Source organism: Capronia coronata, assembly GCF_000585585.1.
Source record: "Capronia coronata CBS 617.96 chromosome Unknown acBCG-supercont1.1, whole genome shotgun sequence".
In the NCBI taxonomy this organism is placed as follows: Eukaryota; Fungi; Ascomycota; class Eurotiomycetes; order Chaetothyriales; family Herpotrichiellaceae; genus Capronia; species Capronia coronata.
Genome location: NW_006912893.1, coordinates 1,299,363 through 1,321,246, shown reverse-complemented (window position 1 = coordinate 1,321,246; position 21,884 = coordinate 1,299,363). Strand labels below are relative to the sequence as shown.

The following is a 21,884-nucleotide window of genomic DNA, read 5'->3' as shown; positions in this document are numbered from 1 at the left end:
TTCGGGTTCATACGCAAACACCAACTCCATCCCACTGCCACTCGACTCCCACTCGCTCGTGTCGGTGTCAAGAGTTCTTACAACAACCACGTACACAGTACGCCGCTGTTGCAGGCGGAGTTCAGTGTCGGCGTTGTCGGCAGAATCAAAAGGTCGGAAACCTTCGTCCGCCCTGTCTAATACAAAACTTTTCCATCTATCCATCTATCCATCTCCCGGGACTTTCTTCCTCCCACTCTCGACAAGACATCAAAGGAACAAGAACAACGACCTTCCCTGACAGGCTGCTTCAACAAGGTCACCCTTGGAATCCTCCCACCCTCCCATCCTCCCACTCCGCCGGCGCCGCTCTTCCAACAAGCATATGCACACCTGCGTCATCGCCTCCAATTCTTCCGGCATCCCTGCGTCGTCGACACGGTCGTGTACCTGAGGATCGTTTTTGGATTGTCTACAAACCGACGCAACTGCTCTGCAAATTTTAATTCTCTCGCTCAACCTTTTCGTGATCACATTACTAGGTCCGGCTCCTCCTAACAGCAAGAATCACGCCTTCATGCACGATCTCACTCACTCACTTACCCTCCGGCGTTCGCAGCTTGAGGTCGTGGCTTGATATCCGTAAGAGGGAGACAGGGTCCCATCGCAGTATTACTGCACGTGTCCGCAATGTATAGAAACTCCGCCCAACTCAATTATATACCGAGAAATGCTCCTCCTTCGCCGGACAGCACCAGCGATTCCGAGTCCGACATCCTTGACGCCCTCGATCGAAAGAGACGGCAGCTTGATGAGGAAATTGCAAGGTTCAAGGCGGCCAAAGATCGGGAATTTCGGGACTTCGAGAAGGCATTGCGTATGAACCGGACAAAGCCTCGGGGAGCCCACAGTAACCACCAAAGCTGCTCCGTGGACAAGAACTCTGCATCGTCAGCCACCAGTACCGCCGTTCTGACTTTGCTGGCCTCGACGCAACTTGGCGGCCCTTCGAACGGTTCGACGGGATATAAAGCCAAAAGAGCAGGAGATGATGTTGGGGATAAAACCGTCAAACCGGCACCGTTGAGTAAAGCCACTCTGTCGATTGACAAGTTGAACATCACAGGCGAAACGCTGCCGTCCTCGGGTGATCTGGCAACGCCTCCTGCGAATTTGTTACTCTCCAGAACAAATTCTCGGTCTTCTCCTACCACCTCGAGCAACACGACTCCTCCACGATCGAAGACCGAATCGGCACGTCGACCTCCTACTCCGTCGAGTGACAGAACGGATAGTTTCGCTGGTGTTTTCACCCCGGCCTATCTTCCGCTGCTCGAGTCCCGTGACCGGCCCCCATTCGTCTACAGTCCAAAACCCATGACCACTCAGGAAGAGGAAACGAAACAACTTCGTCAATTGGACGAGGACACCAAAAAAGAAGCCGAACGACAAAAACCAATACTAGAATCTTCACAATCCCTACCGCCACAGCCCGTCTCCCCCACCATTATCGTTGCCAGCAAGAGGGCGAAATCTACCGGCGAACTATCTAGTGGCAGCCTACCAAGTGCGCTGAGATCGTCCAAAAGCGGAGCGAGAAAGGGGAAACATGTCCACTTCCAACTGGCGGATTTCACGGTCGTCGATCCGAGCAGCAGTTACGAGGAGAGTCCAAGCCCCGCGTTGAGTCCAGACAAGGAGGTAGTGATTGAAGATGGGACAAACAGTCATGATCGGGGCCATTCTCACAGCAAGGGTGGAACCATCAGTGCGCGAAGAAAAGGCAGTCCCAAGCATTTGAAACTACCCGTCGTAAAGGATAGAAAGCGAGCGCGAGCAGGTCGTTTCCTCTCCCCCATGCCATCACCTTTGCCCAGTCCGTCGCCGTCTCCCACCACCGAGGGAAGTTCGAGTTCGCTCCTCGCGTCTCCAGACGAATCCGGATTCGCCAAGGGTCTTGACCAGGCTGACGACGGCGGCAGCGGGGTTGGATTCTTTGAACTAGATGAGGAACTGGCCAGTCCCGGGTTGCGCGAGAAACCTTTTGAGCTGGAACTCGAGGTTGATCCGATCTCCGAAGATGGAGGCGTGGACGAGAAAGCCGACAGTGAGGCTGGGCTAGGCAGCAGTTTCGGGGCGGGCAGTGTTCCTATCGATATTGTCAGGCCGACTGGGAGCTGGATCGGCAGTTTTGGACATTGATGATGGACATTGAATTTGGGATTGGGGTTGGGATTAGGGGTCAGGAATTGGCCAGAAACGGAATGGACTGGTCTACAATGGAAACTGGAATCGGTCAAAAACTTATGGTATATTTTCAATGCATCACAGACACGGTGTATCTGAAAAAAGTCGCTTGGATGGCTTGGGTTACTCGGTGGCATACGGGATGAAAGACAGAAGAGAAGGGAAGGAGAAGGAAGATATCTACACCCCATCTGATAAGCTATTCACCATATATCTGCCTTGGATCTCGAAGCAGAAAAGGAAAAACAGTACAAAACCAGAATACTAGTTCTCTTGAACCTCGACACCACCACCTTAATCTTGTAAAGAAATTGAATGGGTTCTTGTTCGCACAGTGGGAGGACAGTAGTCTTTTGACTTCTCAAGTCTTGCTCGGGTCCTTGTTTGGTTTGGTTAAGATAGCCTCTACATGATTCAGATTTAGATGAAATGCTTGCGGAGGGTTATAATAAGTAAGATGCTTTTGATTATTCATCACAATTTTATGTATGAGAGATGAAGAGTCGCTTGCGTAGTTTTACATGCCGTGATGTATGAGTGCGATCATAGGTCGTACGTATTGATGTGTGATTGTTGTACAATGGCCTGAGCAGGCGGTCAGGACAACGAGTGAGGGTGGTCGAAATGCCCATCGATCGACGACGTTCATATCAACGCTTGTCCCTTATACATGGCCTCTCTGACTTCCCGGATAATATCCTTCCGATCATGTCGGCCCATCAACACAATGGCCCTGCCTCGGCGATTCATGCGACCCAGTCGACCTAGCCGGTGTACGAAATCGATCGTGGTATGCGGCACATCATACAGCACCACGTGTCGCACGGCCAGCGTGTCGACGCCCCGTGATCCCAAGTCCGTGGTCACCAACACCTTGGTGTCGGGCAGATGACGTGTAGGTTTGCCGCCGCTCGACGACGAGGCCGACGGGTCAGACGTGGAGCTGTCGAAGGGCACAAAGTCGTTGAACAGCTTGTTTTTCTTGTTGCCGGTCGAGGGCTTCTCGGACCCTTCGACGGCCGTGGATGCCGTGAATGTCGACAGGATCTCGTTTTGTCGTTGCTCGGTGGTGTCTCGGGTCAAGGCGACGGCGTCGATGCCCTTGCTGGCCAGAAAACGGGCCAACTCTTCGGCCCGTTCGCGCTCGTTGACGAATACGAGGATATGTTTGACCGTGTTGCGCGCGTTCAGGTCTTCGTGCACCGCCTTGCCCAGCGTCCAGATGACGTCGGCGCAGGCGAGATCTCGAGAGCCCCGGTACGGGTCTTTGTCGATGTCGACGGCGCCGAGCTGGACGCGGCGTGGGATGGTGTGCAGTTTCGGCGTGACGATGCGTTTGCACTCGGGGAAGCGACGGTCGATGAAGCGGTCGAGCGAGTTCGGGACCGTCGCGGAGCACAGGATCAGCTGTTTCAGAGACGGCGCCGCCCGGTCGATGATGGCGCATGACGTCTCGCTGAAGGATCGGTCAAATAGGGAATCGGCCTCGTCCATGACCAGGTATTGCACCCGAGACAGGATGTTGGGCTCTTTCTTCGCAATGCTCCCGATCAGATGCGGCGACGACACGAGAATGTCGATCCCGTTCGGGTTGAACAGCCGGTTGCGAATCACCGTTGGGCTGTTGTACGCCGAGATCCCCGCCGACTTGTATTTCACCGTGTGTGAGAGCAATTTGACCACTTTGGTCACTTGGGCCACGAGTTCCGAGGAGGGAACGAGGATCAGGGCCCGTGGTCGGCCCATCGACGGGTGGATTTTCGGCTCGTCTTCAGACGGATCGGCTTCGAAGACCAGGCGCTTCTCTCGGTCTTCCTTGTCCTGGGCCTCCTGGGCCTCGCGTTCCGCTTCTTCAATCCGGTCCAGCTCCTCTTGCTCCTTGACGTGGTGGATTATCGGTAGCAAGTACGCTAGAGTCTTGCCGGACCCGGTCTCAGCGGCGATCAGCACCTGGTCGAAGTTGGGCTGGCCGTCTGCGTTTTTCTGCTTCTGGAATTCGTTCTTCTTGCTGAGCAGCGCTGGAATCGCCAGTTTTTGGATCGGCGTCGGCACGTATTCCGTCAAACTGGGCAGGACTTGCGTATACACCGCGCTCGACACCGGAGGCATCAGCCCTAGCTCTTCAAAGGAATTGATCTTCTCCAGTTTGGCTTTTATTTTGTCTCGTTGGTTGTAGGACAGGGGTGCTAAAGTCTGCTGCATCTTCAGAGCGTGGAAGAGGGGCCTCTCGTCCTTGTCTTTGTTCGCGCTGGTCTTCCTTTTCGGAAGTTCAGTGGTTGCGGTTCCTGTTCCGGCTGTCGCATTGCTTTCGGGGTCAAGAACGGTGGTTGCAGTCGATGGCCGGGGCTGCGACGTGCGCTTCCTGATTTCTGTCCGCAGAGCCATTCTGGGCCGGGAGGGGATTGCGCGAGGCGCTCTTCGGTCAGGAAGCCTCGCCTCTGTCTGGTTCATTCCAGCGAATGGACCTGCAGTTTCTCGTTTCGGTCCTTTGTTCTCTGTCCGCGTCCTGCTGACATCTTGACTGAGAGTCATTCTGGAGGGTGTCTTGCGCTGACGCATGGCCGAGGCCATGGTTCTTTGGCCCTGCCATTGCCGGACCGAGGGGCTCAAAGCAGAGAGGAGGGCTCTGAGCTGACATGCCGGACACACGGCAGCCGAGGAAGACATGGGACTGGGAGGTTGATATATCAGGAGAGACGGGATGGATGTCCTGGATCACTGCCAGTGATGCCTCGTCTGCGCCATACAAAAAGATGTAGTGTAGGTCTCGAAACTTTTCTTAGAATTCCATTTCTGGAGTAGCGTCGATCTGTAGTGGCACTAAAGCATGGTTGCCCTTTACTACGCAGGCCGTTGTTTTCCCCCGCTTTCACTGGACGCGAAACGCCTTTCAAGTTGAAGTTTGACGGTCACACATACAACAAGCCTGAGGCGAAGTTGAAGGGGCCCCGACACTACCATCACCCACTGCACCACTAGTAGTACGACCACTGCTGCTGTTGGCTGCTAGTAAATAATACCAAGTGCAAGTTGTGAAGCAGTTCGACTCCATCCTCTCTCCCTTCTTGCAATCTTCCTCTCTTATTGCTCAATTGAAGCGGTCTACATTGCGGCCGCAGTCTGTGCGGCTCTCCCTTCGACTCTTCACACAGTCTTTTCCTTCAAGAAAAAGCATTCAACCTGCGCTCGCGGCTGGTCTGCCGAACTCCAGGCTGGAGCCATCTGTCATTCATTCCTCGCCGACGCACTGTTCATTCCATCCATCATTCGTGGTCTGAGCGTGTCTGAGCATCGAATACAACGCCATTGTTTTAGTTCTAGCCGCCATGGCGTCGGAGGTACGTGCGATTGTCATTGTTGACGTTGACCTCGACGTCCTTTGCCGCACCCCTCCTCAAGAGAGTCTGCTGACATCGTCACCCACAGGTTCCACCGCTACGTATCCAGAAGGGCAGCAATGGTGCCTCGCCATCCAAGCTGCCCCGAGTAACCAATCGCCCCTTGTCAGAGTTGAGTCCTATGGCCATTCGTCGAAACTCTCCGAGCTTCCCTCAAGTCAAAGTACGTTGTTTTTGCCTGTCTTGATTCTTGCGTCGTCGATTCAAACAACTTCATCTCACAAGTCGCAGGGCAAGTTGTTGGCCACCGAAACCTCTCCAGCCGGATCGTCTCCTTTCACAAACACCTCGCCCCGTCTGTTCTGGCAGGGACGGGATCCCAACTCCCCTGCCAGAGAAGTCCACCACGGATTCGAAAGTCCCCCTCCCCCTCCCCCTTCTGTCTCTCCAAAGAAACGATCGTCGATTGAGAATCTCAAGAAGGCTTCGCGGGTCAAGAACAGCAGTATGTTCGCCATTGAGCAGAGCAATCGCTACGACCCCACGCGTCCGGCGATTCTTGACGGGCGTCCGCATAGCATGCAATACTCCCGACAACAATCGCCTTTCCGTGGGGCCGATGCGATTCGCAAAGAAAACGTCGCTCCATCCAACAGATATAGTTCTCCCGTGCAGACTCAGATGCAGCCAGAGCACAAAGACTCGACAGCCATTGTCGCACCTCTGTCACCAAGCAGATTCAACACTTCACCTGCCAAATCATCGCTCTCCAAAAAGACCGGCGCGGGATTCAGACGGAGTGGGTTTGACCCAGAGAAAGGCATCTGGGAAGATGAGGATGACATTGAAGGCAAACAGCTTCCTGAAGGTCGGGGCTTGCATCGCCATCACAAGAGCGTCACCTTTGACCAGGCCCCTCCTCAGGTCAATGAATATGAAATGACGACGCCCGCGCCGTCCGAGTCCTGTGCTTCTGGATCCCGAGAGGGTAGCTACGACACTACCGAGGACGATGATGAGGAAGAAGAACCAAGTTTTGAGCGAGGGTCGTCCGCCGACCATGATGACAGCTTTGATGCTTCGTTGGAAGATACCGCAAAGACCCCCGTGGTGCTGCCTGAAGATTGGCGCTTCATGAGCCCTGAAACCGCCAACACCGCTTTGGCTCGTCATGATGAGGATGTTTTCCAAGAAGACTGCGGGAGTCCGGCTCCTTCTGCTAAGCCCAGCACCATGGCATCTCGCCCACATCAAACCAGTGCAGGTTCCGTCGACTCTGACGGGCACGTCCGTCCGCTTCCACCACTTCCACCCACAGGGGTTCATGGCCACTCCAGGGGTGAGAGTCTGTCCGGCGCATTTGAACGAATGAGTGTCGCCCATCGTTCTCTCCCGACACCGCCCATGCCCGCGGGGATTTCCAAAACTGACATCCAGAAGATGAGCACCTCGAGCTCTCTGTCCGTCGAGGATCGACTCCGCCTGATGGCCCTTCAGGACCAAGAGAGAGAACGCCGGCTGAGGAGAATGGGATCCAAAGAGTCCAGTCCCGTCCGCAGTGCCAGTGCGGAGGACATCTCGGTCGATCACGGCGAGCCTGGTCCGGAGATCATTGAGTCTGGAGACTCTACACCGCAGCTTTCGAGGGCGTCCATCTTGTCTGGCCTGCGTGACCAAGACAGCCGAGAAAGCAGCGAGGATGTGTCTGAGGCTTCGGGCCACCGAGGCCGATCTCCACTCGATCCAGACGTTCCAATCCCGTCCCTGGAGGATCCCACTCAACCTCGCATCAAGGAGGAGGAGGACCTGCAGGAACAAGACCTGTATTCCATTGCAGACATGTACATTGGCCGTGACGGGTCGGAATCGGAGACCAGCGCCAACCAGGACGATGATCTCACGAGCCAGTATTCACAAGCCTCTCTAGCTGTGGCACCTCCAGCTACTCAGAACGAAGGCCAGGACACCCCCAAGGCTCAGAGCCCAGTGCCAGAAAGAATCTCGAGAGCTGCGGAGTCTGACCATCGTGTGTCCTTGCCTGAGTTCCCTGACTTCGGCAGAGAGGATAGCTTCGACATGGGCTTCGGCCCCTATCTTATCAAGAAGGAGGAGAAGGTACACACTGCCGTCGTAGATCCACCATCAACGGACCTCCCTGATCTTGCGGCGTTGCGCCAGTCGATCCAGCGCTCGTACACCCCTGATGTTCAGACAAGACGGCAGCACAGCCCACTGAGACTGGAGCTGGACAGAGCGACCCCCGGAACTCCAAGCTCGGTGGTTCAACACTCCACTGCAGACTCTGGATTCCCGGAGGATAAGGACATGAACGCGCCCGAGGCAGGCGCTGATCCGGAAGCAGAGAGTGAGCGATCGGTCTCCCCATCTGAGACGGGATCTGTGGTGGTCAATGGGAAACAGGCCTCCCCCGTCTCACCAATCTCGTCTGATTTTAATCGTGAAGCCGAGTCTCCCGTGTCTGAGCCTGCGGACAACACAGGGAGTGAGGAACTACGTGTCACCACCGAAAGTAAGCCAAGGGAAAACAAGCGAGTCAGCAGCTTGGTACAGTTGGACATCCCATATGACGAACTGGATGAAGGTCTCGGATTGGGCCTGGAGAAGGAGTTTGACCGCGTTGTAGAAGCCCAAAAGGTACAGTTCGAACTCTCGTTGCGGCGCCTATACTACCCTTTCAACGGACGTTTCCCATCTAGCGAGTACCCTGACACGAAGGGCTCGAAGGTTGCGAACCCCCTGGAAAACATCCCTCTGCTACCCAAGCCCCGTGGAGCCCGCGCTCTACCGGGCAAAGACGCTCCCGTTACCCCTGCTGCATCCCTTGATGAAGACTCATTTGCTAATCGATCCGCCCACCGACAGAGAGGTTATGTGATGCGACAGAACACCAAGATTGTCGTTGCAAGCGAACGTATTGCCGTGGAGGATGAAGGCAAATCCCCCGTCCTTCCCAGCGCGGATGATGAGAATTCGCTAGCACCGCCGAATCTCCCGCCCAACAAGGTTCAGCCGTCTCCTCGCAAGACAAGTCAGCCCACATGGAGCACCGAACCCTGGAATGGTAAGATCAGACGGAAGAGCATTCGGGTTGGCGGTGAGAAGGCAGTCAGCAAGAGGAAACCACCAGTCGAGAGTGCTGTCCCGCCTCTGCCGGGCCAAGCAAGCAATGCCCAAGAGAGTCTTGAGTCAGTGGTAGAAGACGAGCTCGGAGAGGAAGAGGACTGGGAGGACGGCGCCGAACGTGGTCGGCTGTTCGTCAAAGTTGTCGGTGTCAAAGACTTGCAGATGCCGTTTCCTCGACGTGAGTTGACACCTCTACGTGCAGTTCTGACTACAGATGTGACTGACCACGGACAGATGAACGTACCTACTTTGCTCTCACCCTCGACAATGGGCTGCACTGTGTGACGACTGCTTGGCTGGAGCTTGCTCGTAAAGCGCCAATCGGACAGGAGTTTGAGCTGGTCGTTCTAAATGATCTGGAATTCCAACTCACGCTCCAGATGAAGTTGGAACAACCAAAGGTTGAACGACCCCAGTCTCCTTCCAAACCACCCCCCTCGCCCAAGAAGCAGGGCGCCTTTGGCAGGTTCTTTGGTTCGCCAAAGAAGAAAAAGGAACTGGAAATGAGGGCACAACTGGAAGCCCAAGCTGTGCGAAGACCTGTCACGCCACCGTCGGCATACGAAATGGTACAAGGTCTCGTTGCAAAGGACGGTTCGTTTGCTCGTGCTTACGTCGCCCTGAGCGAGCATGAGAAGCACGCATACGGCAGACCGTACACGGTTGACATTACCTGCTTCAACGAATGGGCTCTGGAAGAGGTATACGTCGGCAGTTCGAGGAGCAAGAAAGGAGTGACACAGCTGCGACGGCGTCCACCGTATGAAATAGGCAAGCTTGAGCTGCAGCTGTTGTACGTGCCCAAGCCAAAGGGGGCCAAGGATGAAGACATGCCCAAAAGCATGAATGGTGCAATTCGGGCACTTCGAGATGCGGAAGACCGGATGCAGCAGCAGGCCAATATCAAGAGCTTTGAAGGCTACTTGAGTCAACAAGGAGGCGATTGCCCGGTAAGTGATCTGAGCGACGGACTCGATGAAGTGTCTAGCTAACAAAGTCTAGTACTGGCGACGACGATTCTTCAAGCTTGCCGGCTCCAAGTTGACCGCCTTCCACGAGACCACCCTTCAACCACGGGCGACCATCAACCTTGCCAAAGCCACACGGCTCATCGATGACAAATCCAGCCTCACGCAAAGAGAGATTCCCACCAAGGGTGGCGGTCGACGTAAGAGTGGGTTTGCCGAGGAAGAAGAAGGATACATGTTCGTGGAGGAGGGCTTCCGGATTCGCTTTGCCAATGGCGAAGTTATTGACTTCTATGCCGACTCTCCAGCGGAAAAAGATGAGTGGATGAAGGTCCTCTCAGAGGCGGTCGGCCAGAGTGTCCCGGGAAACTCTGCTCCAGTCAAGGGCTGGGCCGATCTGGTCCTCAAGCGAGAGAAGAAGTTGCAGGCCGAAGCATCGACGCCTTCACATTTGCCGAGACCCAGCGCGGGTCACCTGCGAACAGAGACTTACCATGCCGGGGCTGGCATCAGTCAGACCAGTAGTCCGGTCAAGTCGAGGAGCGGCCACCACGAGGGCTATCATCGGAAGACCAGAAGTATGCACGCGTGAAAGGAGGTAATGGGCATGATTCAACTTCAACAGGTGGTTGAGCGCAATCTACGAGTTCGGTTTGGAGTCTGTTGGTCTCTGGGCGGCGTTGGACAAGAATGGATCACGGCGGCTGGGTGTTTGTCAATGAGGGTTCTGACCATGCATGCTGTTGCTTGTCTTCTAATGGCGGACGAGTTTACGCAGCACACGATCAATGGAATAGCGAGGCTTGCTAGAAGAAGCCGAATTGTGCTGGGTAGTAGGTCAATTCGAAGTTACCGTAGTTACCGTGATGTGTGAATAAGAAAGCGATTGAATGAATGCAATGGGATTTTAATCTATTGAAGAGATACAGAGTAACATAACAGTACTCTTTCACACGGTGGTTGCCTGTGGCTGTATATATCAGTCAGGCGCCCAATCATCGTCGTTGACCAAATAAACAGCCACTGAAAGCAACAACATTATGTCCTATACATCTCTCTGTCTACAACTTCTACAATTTGGGAGCCGCTGAATCCTCCCTCCTGTATGGTACTGAGATGAGTGTCATCCGAACGATTGCGATCGTCATCCTCAGTATCTCGTTCGCGCTCTTTGTCGCGCTCTTTGGCCGGCTGCCCATCTTCAGGTAAGACGGCGCTTCTGTGTGAGACGAGTCAATTGCTGAACCCAGCCTGTTCTCTAGACGTACGCCTGTTGCTTTCCTGCACCGACTGCTCTGGAAGCACATCCCCAATGGCTTCATCGCGGTGGATGACCGAGTGACCGACCGCCGCATCACCCGGAGCCTCGCTCGGACGGGCGACTATCTTATGAATGAAGCTCACCCACTGGTTCTGGTATGTGTTGACTACTGTCGTCAGCGTTATGGGCTTATATGGTTATGGATAGATCTTTTTCGTGTTGCTACAAGTCATCTCAGAGCTTCTCTTCATCCCAGCGGCATGGGGGCGACTCTCGACATCTCAAATCGTGGCATTGCCTCCCCTGGTCCTCGCGCCCTTGGTGTTTCTCTATCTGTCAACCACGACCTCCAGCAACATCACTGCGCAAAACCACCGCTCTTCGATGCTTGCGTATCCCTATGACTACGCTCTCTTCCACCCGGGCTACTTCTGCAGCACCTGTCGCCACGCGAAGCCGCCTCGTTCGAAGCACTGTTCTCTCTGCAAGGCGTGTGTCCAGAAACAGGATCATCACTGCATCTGGATCAACAACTGTGTCGGCCGGAACAACTACCTGTGGTTCAACCTCCTGCTAGTCAGTATAGCCGTTCTGCTGGCTTACGGGGCCATCCTCGGCTATCTGGTCTTAGATGCACAACTACAGCAGAGGTTCGTTCCTGCTGCTCTCACAAAGGGGAGTCTTACTGCGAAACGCTGGAGCACCACAATGACCTGGAGTGATTTTGCGAACTGCTGGGCTTGGGTGATCAGCAGGGAATGGCGCATCGGTGCCGTCATGATGCTGGCAGTCATGTCATGTCCACTCGCGGTGGCATTTCTGATCTACCACGTCTACTTGCTTTGGGCGGGAATGACTACAAACGAGAGTGCCAAATGGGGGGAGTGGAAGGAGGACATCGCGGACGGTATGGCTTACAGAGCCGAGATGCGCAGGATCAGAGAAAGCTATCCGCCACTGCCTGAAGATGTCGAGCCTCGGGAGGAACAAGTCAGATGGCCGGCGGGAGTCAGGGCCAAATGGTGGATGATCCGGACAAAGAATGGCAAGCCACCGATGAAGAAGATCGTGGGGGAAGCATCACACACGGATCCCGACCAACCCAAAGAAGAGCCTGATGAGCGATGGGTCAAGGTCAAGTCCATTGCGGAAGTCGAGAATCTTTATGACCTGGGCTTTTGGGACAATCTGGTTGATGGGCTCTTCAACCGAGGCTGAACAATAGAGACATTCCTGAAAGGTTACGATTAGAAAATACATGCTCCAGCCTCATTGACAAACAAGTATTATATGGAGCTGACACCTTGCTGGTGGCAGGGAGTTCCTACTGTTCTCCCATCGCCATGAACACTTAAGGCGAGGCGACGGTCACGTGCACCCGCATCCACTGCCATTAAACCAAATAATGAAATAAATCATTCACCACATTCAGCATCATTGATTGTAAACGCAGTCTCTCGTTGCCCGCTCTTTGTATAGGCGAACCAACAGACTAACAGAAGCCACTCTCTCCATGTAGAGATACATGTTCAGGATGCCCGCAAATGGCTCCACGACCTGCCAAACGGCAGCGCAGATCTACCATTATCCTCTCCGACGATAGCGACGACGATTTTGAGGTGCCTTCTTCGAAAGCCCCGAAGGCTGCCCAGCGTGAGATTACCCTTGATGGAAAGACTTCCCTGACAACATCACCGGCCAAAGCGGGCAAAGGGAGGCCGACGACGCGACGAGCCGCTCCCAAACCATCCCCCAAGTCTTCTCCGGAGAAAGCAAGAAAGAGTACCAAACCTACCGAGCCCGAGAAGTCCAAATCGTTACATTCCTTCTTCGGCAAGATCAGTGAAGAAGAGAGATGGAGGAAGAAGTCGGCCACACCAGAATTGGACTGGGCGAATGGAGAGCTGGACGATGCCATAGAAGACGATGAACTATCCGACAAAACGCTACAGGAACTCGGGGTCAAGACAGACAATGCAAGCGTTTCATCTGGCAGACTGAAACCTCAACCTCTCGCACCTCCCATAACTAAACAAAAGGGTGAGGCCAATGGAGGAAGTCTAGCACCAAGCCAGCGATTCTTCAAGCCGGCAACTTCTGGTCGACCGACTACTAGTACCCGAGCAGATAAGCCGCAACCTGTCGCCGAGCTTCACCATCTACCGTGGGCTGATCGATATGGACCCAGCAATCTTGAAGAGCTGGTCGTGCACAAGAAGAAGGTGGCCGATGTCCAGGGATGGTTGCAAGGCAAGATCACTGGGCGGAACAACCAGAAACTGCTCATCCTGAAAGGACCTGCAGGCAGTGGAAAGACCACGACCCTGGCGTTGCTTGCGAAAGCGATGGGTTTGCACCTAGTACCATGGCACAATCCTGTCGTGTCCGACTCCGGCGCCAACAGTTCCATTGCACATCAGTTTGACGAGTTTTTGAACCGTGGAGGCCAGTTCGGCAGCCTCGCTTTTGACCACGACTCCTTGAATTCAACCTCCCCGGTCGCGGAACCTGGGCATCGAGTGCTTGTGGTGGAAGAATTCCCGGCGACGATATCGACGTACTCTGGCGCGCTTCAGTCATTCAGGTCGGTCATCCTACAGTTTCTAGCCCGAAGTAAGACGGTCGCCTCGACGTTCCCTTCCCAGCATCATTCTGATGAAAGCGCTCCACCCCTTGTCATGATCATTTCTGAGACGTTGCTGTCCTCCTCCACAGCCATGAGCGACAGTTTCACAGCTCACAGACTCCTCGGTCCGGACATCTTGAACCATCCCTTCGTGACAGTGATGGATTTCAACCCTGTGGCAGCCACATTTGTGACCAAGGCTCTCGATCTAGTCATGAAAAAGGAGGCCAGAGACTCTCGCCGACGCCGCATGCCAGGTCCCGCGGTCATGCAACGGCTGGCCGAGATGGGCGATGTCCGGAGCGCAGTCAACTCTCTGGAGTTTCTCTGTCTGAGAGGCGGCGATGGCTCCGAATGGTCCGGCACAATCGCAGCCAAACCGAAGAAGACCGCAAAGGACAAAGACCGCATACCGCTGACGGAAATGGAGAAGAATTCGCTCCAGCTCGTGACCCAGCGCGAGACCACTCTGGACATGTTCCACGCAGCCGGCAAGATCGTGTACAACAAGCGCGAAGACCCGCGAGTCCTGGACACCCGAGCAGAACCGCCACCCAAGCCGCCGGACCATTTGATGCATTCGTACACGCCCAAGGCTTCCCAAGTCGATATCGAAGCCCTCCTCAATGAGACGGGGACAGATATCCAGACTTTCATCTCCACTCTACACCAGAACTACATCCTTTCCTGCAACGGCGACAGCTTTGAGGAGTCATTCGATGGATGTGCGGATATTCTCTCGACCACAGACATCCTGAATCCGGAGAGCCGACCATCACGGCGTGCCACCTCGAATCCGAATGCTTCCCTCGTCCAAGCGAGCTTGCAGGCGGGCTCTTCGGATACGCTGCGTCAGGATGAAATCAGCTTTCATGTCGCGACGAGGGGGTTGCTGTTCAATCTACCGTATCCTGTCAATCGAGCGAGTCCGCCGGGCGGCAAGAAGGGCGACGCGTTCAAGATGTTCTATCCAGCGAGTCTAAGACTGTGGAAACCTAGAGAGGAAATGGAAAGTCTGATTGACATGTTTGTCCATGGCTCTGGCTCCGTTTCTGGGTTTGGTTCTGGATTTGGCAATTCGTCAGCTTTGCCGACTGCTGCTGGTGCTGGCAATGGTCGTGGTGGTGATGGCGGCGTCGCGAGTTGGCAGAGCAGAGCCTTTGGGCCGACGTCTGCTCCAACAATCAAGTCTGAACCAGGCCTCCAAGGGGACGATAGCAACGACGACAGCGAAGAAAGTCTTGATCCCCGACCTGTTCATCGCCCCAAAGACACTCTGGTCTGTGAGATGTTGCCGTACATGACTCGCATCTTGGGCGCTAGGAAGCAGCATGACACTCCTGTCACGGCGATCTCCACGACGACGACGAATGTGCTGGAACGCATCACGAGATTCAAGCCAGGCGCGTTCCTCACGTCCGCTACTGGAGAAGAAGTGGAGGCGGAGGCGGACGCAGAACGACTAGACGCCGATGATCACGATAACCTTGCGCACGCAGCTACCGGTTCAGCATCCAAAATTGGCACAAATACGATGACTGGCCCGACGAGGGCGAATGCGACTACGAATGCTACTTCATATACATACGGGTCCGTCCCTTCTGTGGTCGCAGCAGGACCGAATCGCGGTCGCGGGCCGTCTATCAATGCAAGCACCTCGACTACTCACGGAAATCGAACCGGGAATACGCAGGGACAATTACAAGGACACGGAAATGAACCTTCGACTTCGATGACAGTGACTGTCGAAAAACTGTATATCTCAGACGACGATATCGAAGATGATTGAAACCGAAGTTCGAGTCTTGCCTTGTCGCGGTATCTACGGGGATTATCATTGATTGGATCGACTATGACTCAAAGGAAATGATCCATCCTGTCTGTTCTGCGGACTGGTCGATTCTTCAATTCAAAGGGAATCATCACTGTGATCAGGGGCCAGGGGGTTTCTGGTTTCGGCGTGGGTATCATGCGTGTTGTCCTCACGGCAATTCTGGCCTGGTGCCATCGAGTCTTGACTGTGACGGCGACGGTGATGGTCGAATGCAGTATGAGCAAAGCAGTACAGTTTTGGGGCACAAGGAATGTCAGGTCTCAACGTAACGAAATCCAGGATGCTGGCTAATGTCTTCTCCGACATGGCCAGGTCTTCTATAAGATAGCTTTGTCAGGCAACTAGTCTGGTTGGTCAGGTCTACATATTATCCTGATAATGATGATAATCAAATACAGTCCATATGCTCTTTGGGAGCAGTGGTACCGGCCGGACTTCACTCCTGGTCTTGTTTTTCTCCTTTCGTTTTCGTTTTCGGGCACTGTGCAATCATCGAGGAGAAAGGCAACAAAGAGGCACCCATGTTTCAAGCGGGTCTGTTCTCTTTTCTCGTCCCTGCAAGACAGGCTCGCAATCATCCAAACCATCCATCTTCTCTGATCCTGAAGCCAAAACTGACCGCCGTCGCCGCAAACAGACCCATGCACAGCGCCGTGGTGCCGTACTTGTCATAATACCGGGAAATACTCGCCCTACGTTTCCGAATCATCTGCACGCGCAAGTAGTAGATGACCACACTATAGACCAATGCGGCGCATGCGACAATGGTAAAGCCCCAGGCCGAGGCGAGGCTGATGCCGTCACCGAAATTCAACAACGTGGCGGCGATAGAGCCGAGGATGATGCTGAATTCCAGCCAGGACAGAAACGTCCTTTCAGCGGCGAAGTACACTTTCGGCTCGACTCGGACGGGGACGTGGATCCGTTTGCCAGGGGGCGCTTTGAATCGCTTGACTTGGATCTGCCCGCCTAGCGGGTTGACGCTGCCGACACCGCCGTTTTGTGGGAGAGGAGTCGAGGTTGGGACCTTTCTGAAGGTTCGAACGAGTGCGTCGCCCGCTTGTTGGACGTGATGTTTCACCAGCAAGGGATAGTATCTCCACGACTTCGAATGACGTGCCTCCTCAAGCTCATTCTCGTCTTCTTCATCCGCCTCCGAGTCGTAGATGTATTCTTCGTCCCCCAGGGGAAGTGCGGCCACCCGCTCTTCCTCATCCAGAGAGTTGCCAGGAGCGGCGTTGGCATCTCCATTCTGTCGGCTGTCTTCCTCTTGGGCACGGCTATGCTCGTTCAGAGCACGCCTGGCGGCCTTCAACCTTATCGTTTGTTCATCGTCGCCGTTGGTTGACCCGTCCACGAAGGGGGTAGTCCTTCCCGTAGTTTGACCGTCCCCTTGCTCGTCGTCGGAATCTACATCATCGTCATCAACGTCACTAGTGGAATAGCTGGCCGTGTTCGCGGGCCGTTCGATACCGAATCGATGGGTGATGGGTTTGCGGATATCGACGTCCATCTGCGGTAACCAGTAGGGAAGGAGGTTTATGCGCGTGGGGAACAAGGTGGCCACGCCGTGGATGAACTTGGAAAATTTCGGCACGGCTTCCACGAGATGGCTGGCAGTAAGATCACGAACCCACTGAGGCGGTTCTTGACCTGCTTGTGTCTGCAACTTGACTTCCAGGACAGCATAGGGGAACCGCTCAATGTCCTCCGGGGGAAGCTGAGAGAATGGCCAGTCAATGCCAATGTCCATTCGCCGCCAGTTGTTGCCGGCTCTTTGTCTACCATCAAGGTTGTCTTCCCGAATCAAGGTCAACTCGGTGTCCAGCGAAATGCGGACTCGGGCATCGCCAGGAAGCTGGAAAGCTGTACGGTGGTAGAATGATCTGCAGACCGGTTTCAGTCTTCTGGTGATGACTCGATATTGGACTTCTCGGGCGAGCTGTTCAAGATCTTCGATCTCCTGGATGCTTTTCTTGCCGTCTCTTCTCATTTTTGCGAAGGCCTCTTCGACCGTCATCTTGCCAGCCAAAAAAGCATTCACGTTCTTCTCCTTGAGCGTGAAGCGAGCCTTGACCGATTTTTCACCGGTCCAGTCTTCTCGGTGTGTCTTTCTCTCGACGAAGATTGTTTCATTCTCCATCCCGCCGTACCATCGCAGACGGATGGCTTCTGCCCCTTCGGTCTTTTTCAGTCGACCCTCGTAAAGTTCCCATGTCTCTGGGTTGTCATAATAGATGGAAGATATGGCGGAATCTTTATCTTCAAACTCTTTATTGGGGTTGAAGACCAGCACGGGCAGATGCTTCAGGATGATGAGCTTAAGTTCTGTAATGTTGTCGGGGTGTACCCAGTACTTGGTGGTCTGTCGAACGAAGTTCTGTTGAGAACCACCTGCAGAGCTGTCGCCTTTCGCAGGGTGGCCTCTGGTCCTTACGAGGTCGTAGAGTTTGGACAAAGTGACGATAAAGGCATCGTAGTTGTCTTGGAAGAAAGGCTTCGCTTTGAGTCTGGTCGCAAAGGAAGGCCGTAGGATCAGACCCGTCTGTTTGTCGTGCTTCTTGATGATCTTCTGGAAACCAGTATAATTCAGCTGGGTGAACTTTGCCAGGTCATGGACATCAGCGATGATGTCGCTGAGGTCGGCCTCGAGCAGTTCAAAGTCCTGTTCCAGATCCTCGTCGCTTTCGACATCGGACGAGCCCTGGTTCTCTTGCCGTTCAATCACCTGTCTGACTTCGGCCTCGGCAGCCTTGATCCTCGATACTATCTCTTGGCTCTTGAGCTTCTGGAAGGTGTAGACTTTGTCGAGCTCGCCTTCGAGCTGTCGGATGAATGCCGCTTCATCATCGTCCGTCCAAGGCTCGCGCTCGCCGTTCTTGCCGTTAACGAAGGGTTTCTTGAGGGCATTTTTGAGTTCGTCATAGGCAATGTAATGCCAATAGTAGTCTTTAATCAAGGACTGACGAAGCTGCTGCCCGAACCTGCACAGAGACAATTGTTAGCCACGGAAGAGGAGCAGCGCGGGGTGGGCCGGAGGACGGACTTCATATTGGCCCAACTACAGCATCGGGGAAGCGATCGGGTGACAGAGTGTTGGCCTAGCCAGGCGGTCGAGTACAGCGACAATGATACTATTGAAGGTATAGAAATCAGAAAGAAACCAAGGAGAAGATACAACTTGAAAGATTTGTACAACCGAACTGGCAAAAGCAAAAACCGCAAAAGCTCCAAGCCTTCCAAGTAATGAGGAAAAGCTGCGTATCGCGAAAAATAACGCCTGCCTCACCTCGCTACTACGTCGTATCAACAAGAGGCTTTGGGCGGCCCCTCCAATGGGAAGAGGCAGGCAAGAACGTGCCTGGAGAGGGGCTGGAATCAGGGCAAGCACGCTGTAGATAGAGGCCTAGGGTGCCTAAGGCGTCTCCGATCTCAAGCCTAAAATTATCTAAAAGGTCGGGTGTCGCGCCTAGCCATTAGCCTCCAGCTAACCATGTCACCTAAAGTGCCTAAACTAATCCGTTTCATTGCAGTGACATTCTACTTTGTAACATCATCGACCCCACCATTCTATCGGACGTCAACTACCTCCTGTAGCCACCTCTCGATGCCTCCTCTTCTGTGCGCGAACGCCCTCCAAGTCGAGCCAGACGACGACTCAGGTCTGAGACCCCGAATCTCAGCAACGAGCGGACCACACCCTCCTTGAGGCCTAGGAGTGGAACGGCGATCTGGAACATGTAAATGACACCATGCGGTTGGGAATTGGCACAATAACATGATCGTGGGTGGCAGCAGCAAGAGACCGACATGACAACATGAACAGGTTGTCTAGTGGGCGAGGCTCCTACCAGGTGAACTGCTTCAGGCTGGTCAAGAATGGAAGGTCTACGTGCCTTGTCGACTGTAGATGGTTGTTCAGCCTGACCTGCGTGCTTCGTGGCATGACTATATAGTATATATATAATATATATAAAATCGCATTCTCGAGCCGGATAGAGGCGAGAGTAAATGGGATGTTAGAGCCGGTGGGTGAAGAAAGGGGATTGACGAGCAGCTTTCACTCAACTGGATGAGCTTTACCATGACCTGGTGATATTGCTGCCTTATTTCCTGCGACTCGCCGCCATCTCTTCCATTTTCTTTGTATTCGAATTGGGACAACCCGCCATCTGTCTCTCTTCCACCAAGATCATTCGCTCTGCAAGCATAATGCCTGCCATTTGATCCCTTGTCGGCGGATTGCTCGACCAATTCCGCCCACCTCATCACTGCCGCTTCCTGGCCGCAATTCACATTCCAGCCGCAGGCAACCGCACTAGCCCAGCGCAAGCCTGAAACCTCAAGCCTCAAAGCCTGAAACCCCAAACCATCGGCACGAGGCAGCCTCATCAGAACTCTGTGGATTTGTATCCGTGGACTATACTCATTCGCAATCTGCTTCGTGAATACCTCCTTCGCTCCTCCCATAACCATCCAGGTATCAATCCGCTCAGCACGCTGCAATGCTCTCAAATTTGTCGCTCATAATGGCCTCCTTCCATTCAGCTCCCCAGACCAACGGTCCCCTTCCCGACCTTCCAAATGAGATCCTTCTGCTTGTCGTCCAAAATTGCTCCCGTGCCACTCTCAAAAATGTGCGATTGGCCTCCAAAAGCCTGGCTCAAATGGCCGACCCATATCTGTGGCGCAAAGTCGTGCTGGTCCCAAATGAACATTGCATCCTCGGCTTCATCAAAGCACTGAAACGCTCCAAGGTCACTCAGCTCATCACGAAAGTAAAATACGACGCCCGTTTTGGTTCTTTCTTCGGCCATATCAAGAAATACGGGTCGAATGCTGCACGGCCTCCAATGTCCGACGAGGAAAAGGCTCGTGCAGAGGCATTGCTGGACCGTGCCGCCCAAGGTCGTTTTCAGCCTTACGAGGATATGGCCATCGAGGTCGCGATGCTCACCAGAGCATTGAAGCTACTGCCCAACCTGCGCGATGTCCGTGTCCGAGACTGTGACGACGGAACTAGAATTGCCTTCGCCAAAATCCCATACTTCTATCAACACATTTGCAAATCCATAAAGGTCGATCCAGAAATCGTCAACTTCAAACTCATGGCGGGCGGCTCTGGGAGGTCTTTCTCAAAGGGCATCCTCACAGCCGCCTATTCCGCGGGCTGTCGGTTACAGGGCTTCAAGATGACAAATCTAGACGGTCGTGCCTTGTTCGGCGTGGTGCCCATGAAGTCCTCTGCAGCACACCAGCAATTGAGGATCTTCCAGGCCATGATGGAGAATCTCCGGTTCCTTGACCTTTCTTTCCGCAATGATACTCTAATGACTACTGCCAACCACGTCGATGCAGTCCAGGCTCTACTAAAATCTGCAAAGAAGCTCAGAACCCTTAGGTTACGCTTGACCGATTGCTCTGTGACACATCATCAGTACGCGGACGACGAGTTACTGTCAGATCTAGGTGGCCTCTTGGAAACCCCCACAGGAAGCTGGATATCTCGACCGCTCTTGCCTCGACTCGAGGCCTTGATGATTGAGGCGTGTATTTGCCATGACGAAGATTTGATGCACTTCTTGAAGATCCATGCTTCTACTCTGCGTCGTCTGGAACTCTCCAACATCACGCTCCTGGGGAGCGAAGACCGTCGAGAATGTTGGGTCAAGCTGATCAAAAACATCAAGACGGATTTGAAGCTCACCTCGGTATCCTTCAGTGGTTGGTTCAGTAACGGTGGACGTCAACAATGGTTTGTGGCCAAAGACAGCGTATGCGTGGACAGGTTAAAAGCTCGGGTGGAACGTTATGTCGTGGACAATCGCATCCGGGAGTGTCCTCTGGAACCCATCGCCATCAAACCCAACCAAAGTGATGTTGCCAAGCCGGCAAACGGTGAGGAATACGAAGGCGACATGACATGGGCGATGGTGTATTCAAATCGCCTTGGTGACGAGATGGATTGGACATTGACCGAGCCGTCCTTCAGCATTTCTTCGGCCGGAGGTTCCGAGGTTTCCTCGGCCTCTGGCGACACTAACTCCCCAATAAATCAGGGTACTGCGCATTGGGAAGACCCTGAGGAGCCGATAAAGGTACTGGGCAACGCCGACAATGCCATTGACGTTGACATGGTCTTCAATTTCTCAACCATCAACAAGACCAAGCCCAAGCCACCTACCGTCCACCACCCGTTTCCGAGCTCACTGTCGACATCAAGCTCAACGATGTATCACCCCAAGTCGATTAGCATTCCCGGAAAGCTTACAAGCGCAAGTACCAGCACGAGCAAATGGTGACTGCAAAGCTAGGCGACCATGGACCAGATGGCCACACGCCACGTTGCTCTGCGTACCTTGAAGAACGCCCGATCTTCTTCCAAACTCTGCAGGATCGAGCATTCTGGATGTTCGCCATGGGGCTTGATATGTCCTATGCTCGGCCAGGGTTGGTTTGGTCATGGATATGGATATGGATATGGATA

The 21,884-nt window shown here is 53.9% G+C and overlaps 7 protein-coding genes across 7 annotated transcripts; 5 read left to right on the top strand and 2 right to left on the bottom strand.

The window, feature by feature from the left end:
* Positions 1–669: 669 nt before the first annotated feature.
* A1O1_00477 (uncharacterized protein) lies at positions 670–2,181 on the top strand (the record flags this gene model as incomplete). The annotated part of the gene is made up of 1 exon (XM_007721396.1): positions 670–2,181. One exon carries the CDS (start codon positions 670–672, stop codon positions 2,179–2,181), a length of 1,512 nt encoding a protein of 503 aa, XP_007719586.1.
* Positions 2,182–2,871: 690 nt separating this feature from the next.
* A1O1_00476 (uncharacterized protein) lies at positions 2,872–4,797 on the bottom strand (the record flags this gene model as incomplete). The annotated part of the gene is made up of 1 exon (XM_007721395.1): positions 2,872–4,797. One exon carries the CDS (start codon positions 4,795–4,797, stop codon positions 2,872–2,874), a length of 1,926 nt encoding a protein of 641 aa, XP_007719585.1.
* Positions 4,798–5,552: 755 nt separating this feature from the next.
* On the top strand, positions 5,553–10,268 carry A1O1_00475 (uncharacterized protein; the record flags this gene model as incomplete). Its single annotated transcript, XM_007721394.1, has 5 exons — positions 5,553–5,564; positions 5,653–5,787; positions 5,856–8,886; positions 8,943–9,658; positions 9,711–10,268. The coding sequence occupies 5 exons, from the start codon at positions 5,553–5,555 to the stop codon at positions 10,266–10,268; spliced, it is 4,452 nt and encodes a 1,483-aa protein (XP_007719584.1).
* Positions 10,269–10,792: 524 nt separating this feature from the next.
* Positions 10,793–12,155, top strand: A1O1_00474 (uncharacterized protein; the record flags this gene model as incomplete). Its single annotated transcript, XM_007721393.1, has 3 exons — positions 10,793–10,881; positions 10,939–11,092; positions 11,145–12,155. The coding sequence occupies 3 exons, from the start codon at positions 10,793–10,795 to the stop codon at positions 12,153–12,155; spliced, it is 1,254 nt and encodes a 417-aa protein (XP_007719583.1).
* A 326-nt stretch (positions 12,156–12,481) lies between these two features.
* A1O1_00473 (uncharacterized protein) lies at positions 12,482–15,352 on the top strand (the record flags this gene model as incomplete). The annotated part of the gene is made up of 1 exon (XM_007721392.1): positions 12,482–15,352. One exon carries the CDS (start codon positions 12,482–12,484, stop codon positions 15,350–15,352), a length of 2,871 nt encoding a protein of 956 aa, XP_007719582.1.
* A 619-nt stretch (positions 15,353–15,971) lies between these two features.
* Positions 15,972–18,448, bottom strand: A1O1_00472 (uncharacterized protein; the record flags this gene model as incomplete). The annotated part of the gene is made up of 2 exons (XM_007721391.1): positions 15,972–18,381; positions 18,444–18,448. The coding sequence occupies 2 exons, from the start codon at positions 18,446–18,448 to the stop codon at positions 15,972–15,974; spliced, it is 2,415 nt and encodes an 804-aa protein (XP_007719581.1).
* Positions 18,449–19,926: 1,478 nt separating this feature from the next.
* A1O1_00471 (uncharacterized protein) lies at positions 19,927–21,699 on the top strand (the record flags this gene model as incomplete). The annotated part of the gene is made up of 1 exon (XM_007721390.1): positions 19,927–21,699. The coding sequence occupies one exon, from the start codon at positions 19,927–19,929 to the stop codon at positions 21,697–21,699; it is 1,773 nt and encodes a 590-aa protein (XP_007719580.1).
* Between the last annotated feature and the right edge of the window lie 185 nt (positions 21,700–21,884).